Consider the following 3,495-nt stretch of genomic DNA (forward strand, 5'->3'; position numbering starts at 1 on the left):
ATCCAGGACTTCACCTGACTGAAGATCTGACTGGCGTGACTCCAGGAGAGGAACAGCAGCTTCCTGATAATCCAGAGAGATTTGATGTTGAGTGGTCCGTTCTGAGCTTTGAGGGTTTTAACTCAGGGATCCACAGCTGGGATGTTGATGTTGGAGATGGTGAAGGATGGATGCTTGGTGTGATAGCAGAGTCGGTCCAGAGGAAGGGACACTTAGAGTCTGGATTGTTGGTTATGTTGTTCATTGATGGTGAATACGAAGCATATTCTCCACCAGCTCGTCCCACGTTTCTTTCAGTACAGAAGAAGATCCAGAGGATAAGAGTTAATCTGGACTGTGACGGAGGAAAGCTGTCGTTCTCTGATCTGGATACTAACAAACACATACACACCTTCACACACACCTTCACTGACAAGATGCTTCCATACTTTAGCACTGCTGAAGTAAAACTCTTACCGATGAAGATCTCAGTGATCAAATAGCAGCTCTGATTTTCTCAGCATGAAGAACAAAAAGTCCAAATGATTCAAGTTATTAGAAATTATTTCTGAAATATGCGTCTCCTTTTCTCTCATGATGAGTCGAGTTCTGCAGAATCCAGACCTGAATGTTGAATGTTTGTGATTTTATATTAAATCTGGATTATGGCTCAACATAAAGGACAATGGGGAAGTTTGAGCTTTTCCTCAGTAATTATTCTGTATGTAAACTTCTTGTTCCAAAGACATTCATATAATATATAAACATTTGGTTGAATGTTTATCTTGGTGGGAATCATAAACACTGCATTATGAGAAACATCTTATTTAAAATAAACTTTACGTCACGTAAATATCAGAATTTGTGAGTTTTTTTTCTACCAAAATGTTTCTAAAAATTAAAATAAAGTAACAAATTCTCTTTATTGATGTATAAAATATAGTTTTATTTGTCTTACAGTCACATATATAACAGTAAAGTGGTGAAATCTTCATATCAATAAAATACACATAAAAACTGTTTTGTTCTCATAAACCAGGAGAAGTTTCTTCATGATTTTAACAAACGTTTTATTTACAGTCAGAGGCGCTGAGCAGGTTCCACTAAAGCTTATTTTTTCTCAGTCAGCTGTTCAATGAAACAGCAACAAGTTTAAAGCATGAAAATATTTCCTTTGGATAAGATGGAGAGACGGACCGAGACGCCAAGTAGCTACTGAACTAATAAAGGTGCAAAATAAAATTAAAAACCAGAGAAAAGGTTTGAATTGAGGAGCTTTCAGTATTTGTTCATCATGACACAAACTAACGATATTATAGTTGGTGTAAAACAATGTTTAACAATGTTGTTTTACACCATCTATTATTAACAAAAATGACTGTAGTTTACTCATTAATCAGAACGTAAAAGAAAAAATTAGGAAAATAAAACTAAAAGGGAAAGTTCTGAGCACAGACAGATCATGGAGCAGTCTTTAATTAATTTGTCTGTCCTAGTCAAAGCCCTGCTTTAAATTAAACCAACAAATTCTGGCTCTGTCGCTGATATAAAGGAGTTTATATTTCATCACAGTCAGAAGAAAATCTCAAAAACAGAAAATATTTGAAGAAGAGGAAAAATTGTGTGCAGTCGCATGAAATATAAGAAATTTTAATAGATTAATATTTCACATTACTACCTGGTTGTTTTCTACATTTGGTGGTTGTGATTCATTAATAGATGTGTCCTCTAATTTTAAATAAAAAATGTTGCCTCTTCAATATTTTCTAAAATCATTGAAATACACAAAAAATTTCATTGATAAATTATAAATTAGCTTTTCCTGTAAAAGTGACCCCTTTTAGTTAATTTTAAACTGATATAAATAATAAATGTCAAAAATATTGCGAAGAATAAACTTTTCTTAATCTGATCTTTAATGTGATCATTTGATCTAGTTTAATCTGCTGGTAATACCTCAGGGTTCCAGTAGGGGGAGTTATGCTTGGCCCCCACGTGTCTAGGTTCTGTTCAGGTTTGGTTTTTATGACCCATTAGAGCTATTTTCCTCCATCTGACCCAAACTGACCCTCTGCAGTCTGAAGAACCTGCTTCCTCTGGTTCTCCTCAGATTTATATCCATATTTTAGTGGAAATAATCCTCCTGTTGCAACCAACCAAACTATTAGATTGTCTTTTAAAAATCATTTCAGCACAAAGTTTTCTGCTAAACACCTGGAGGTGTCTAAAAGAACTGATGAAAGTTTTTCATTTTCTAATTCGACCTTGAAGGTCCAACATGATGCAGCATGTTTAAAGCTTTCCATAACTCTTTTAATCACAGATAAAAATGTGTATGTACAGTGTGGGGTCAGAGGTCAGCAGTGATCTGGGTATATCTGTGTGTGCTTTTCTGCATGCTGAGCTCATAAAATGCTGCAGGCGGTGGGATACTTGGAAGTGAAGACCTTGTTCTCTGTCCCGTATACGTAGAAGCTGTAGTCCTTCCCGCCGTACGAGTAAAAGGCGTGAGTGAGGGGCACCAGCTCAATGGTCTGACGCTACGGAGGGACACAGAGGTCAGGAGGTCATGCAATGTCTGGTAATGCAATACCATAGTGATAAGACATCAGCAATGACCTTAGAGAGGTAGCTTCAGGGTTTCCCGCAGTGGCTGAGAGTTGTTTGTTGATTTAAATAATTTTTATACACCAGTAAAAGTGATAAATGGGATGTCGATGCTCATCTTCCGCTCAAAAGGGTGCACTTACTTTTTTATGAACTCTCTGAGCCCCAGCAGTCCTGAAAGTATCAGAAGGTAGGTGTGTACCTGCTGGAGGATGCGGCTGGTGGAGGTGAAGCGATACAGGTGATCGTTGATCAGCTTGGCTGAAACGTCGCAGATCTCCTGGTCAGGGAAGCCGTGGATTGGATACACCTGGAGAGAGGTCACCATGGTAACACGTTACATGTTTTACCACTTTGATGTTCTTGAGCTCTTTGATATTCTAAAACCCTTTAATGTTAGCGTTCAACTGACAGAGTTTGGACCTGGCGGAACCGGCTCGTCTCACCAGAACGTTCTCGTCGATGAAGAATGGGTCGCCTGACACCTTCTCAAACTTCCTGTCTGGGAAGTCCGGCTGGCGGTCCGGGATGAAGCAGCTCACGTTGTTTTTCCTGGAAACACGGCAACAAAATATGGACACGGTGAGGTCCGAACGGGTCGGAACCGGGTCAGAGGAGAGCGAGTGTTCAGCTAGCCCACCATGTGACCGTGAGCTGGATGAAGTGCAGCAGCTTCTGGGCGCCGTGGCAAACAGAGCAGGTCTTGTAGCCGTCTCCACGGCAACTGACACACCTGGAGAAACAAACATGGAGTCACCTGGAGAACGAAGCGGGTGGGAGATAGGAGGACCAGAACCAGAACCAGAAAAGAACTGAAACCAGAACAGAACCAGAATGGAATCAGAACAGAATAAGAACAAAAACAAGAATAACAACAGGAACGACAGCCAGAACAGAACCAGAACAGAA

General features: G+C 39.6%; 1 protein-coding gene across 1 annotated transcript in view; it reads right to left on the bottom strand.

Annotated features, from left to right (window-relative positions):
- Positions 1 to 2,370: 2,370 nt before the first annotated feature.
- Positions 2,371 to 3,495, bottom strand: part of ssuh2.1 (ssu-2 homolog, tandem duplicate 1) — a 9,115-nt gene continuing 7,990 nt past the window's right edge. The window contains exons 10-13 of the mRNA XM_008408871.2: positions 3,227 to 3,319; positions 3,033 to 3,138; positions 2,789 to 2,896; positions 2,371 to 2,519 (exon numbers count right to left, since the gene is read on the bottom strand). Of these exons, the coding sequence (XP_008407093.1) occupies positions 2,385 to 2,519; positions 2,789 to 2,896; positions 3,033 to 3,138; positions 3,227 to 3,319 (442 nt within the window). The 3' untranslated portion in view covers positions 2,371 to 2,384. The remainder of the gene's footprint in view (positions 2,520 to 2,788; positions 2,897 to 3,032; positions 3,139 to 3,226; positions 3,320 to 3,495) is intronic.

Source organism: Poecilia reticulata, linkage group LG5 (genome assembly GCF_000633615.1).
Source record: "Poecilia reticulata strain Guanapo linkage group LG5, Guppy_female_1.0+MT, whole genome shotgun sequence".
NCBI lineage: Eukaryota > Metazoa > Chordata > Actinopteri > Cyprinodontiformes > Poeciliidae > Poecilia > Poecilia reticulata.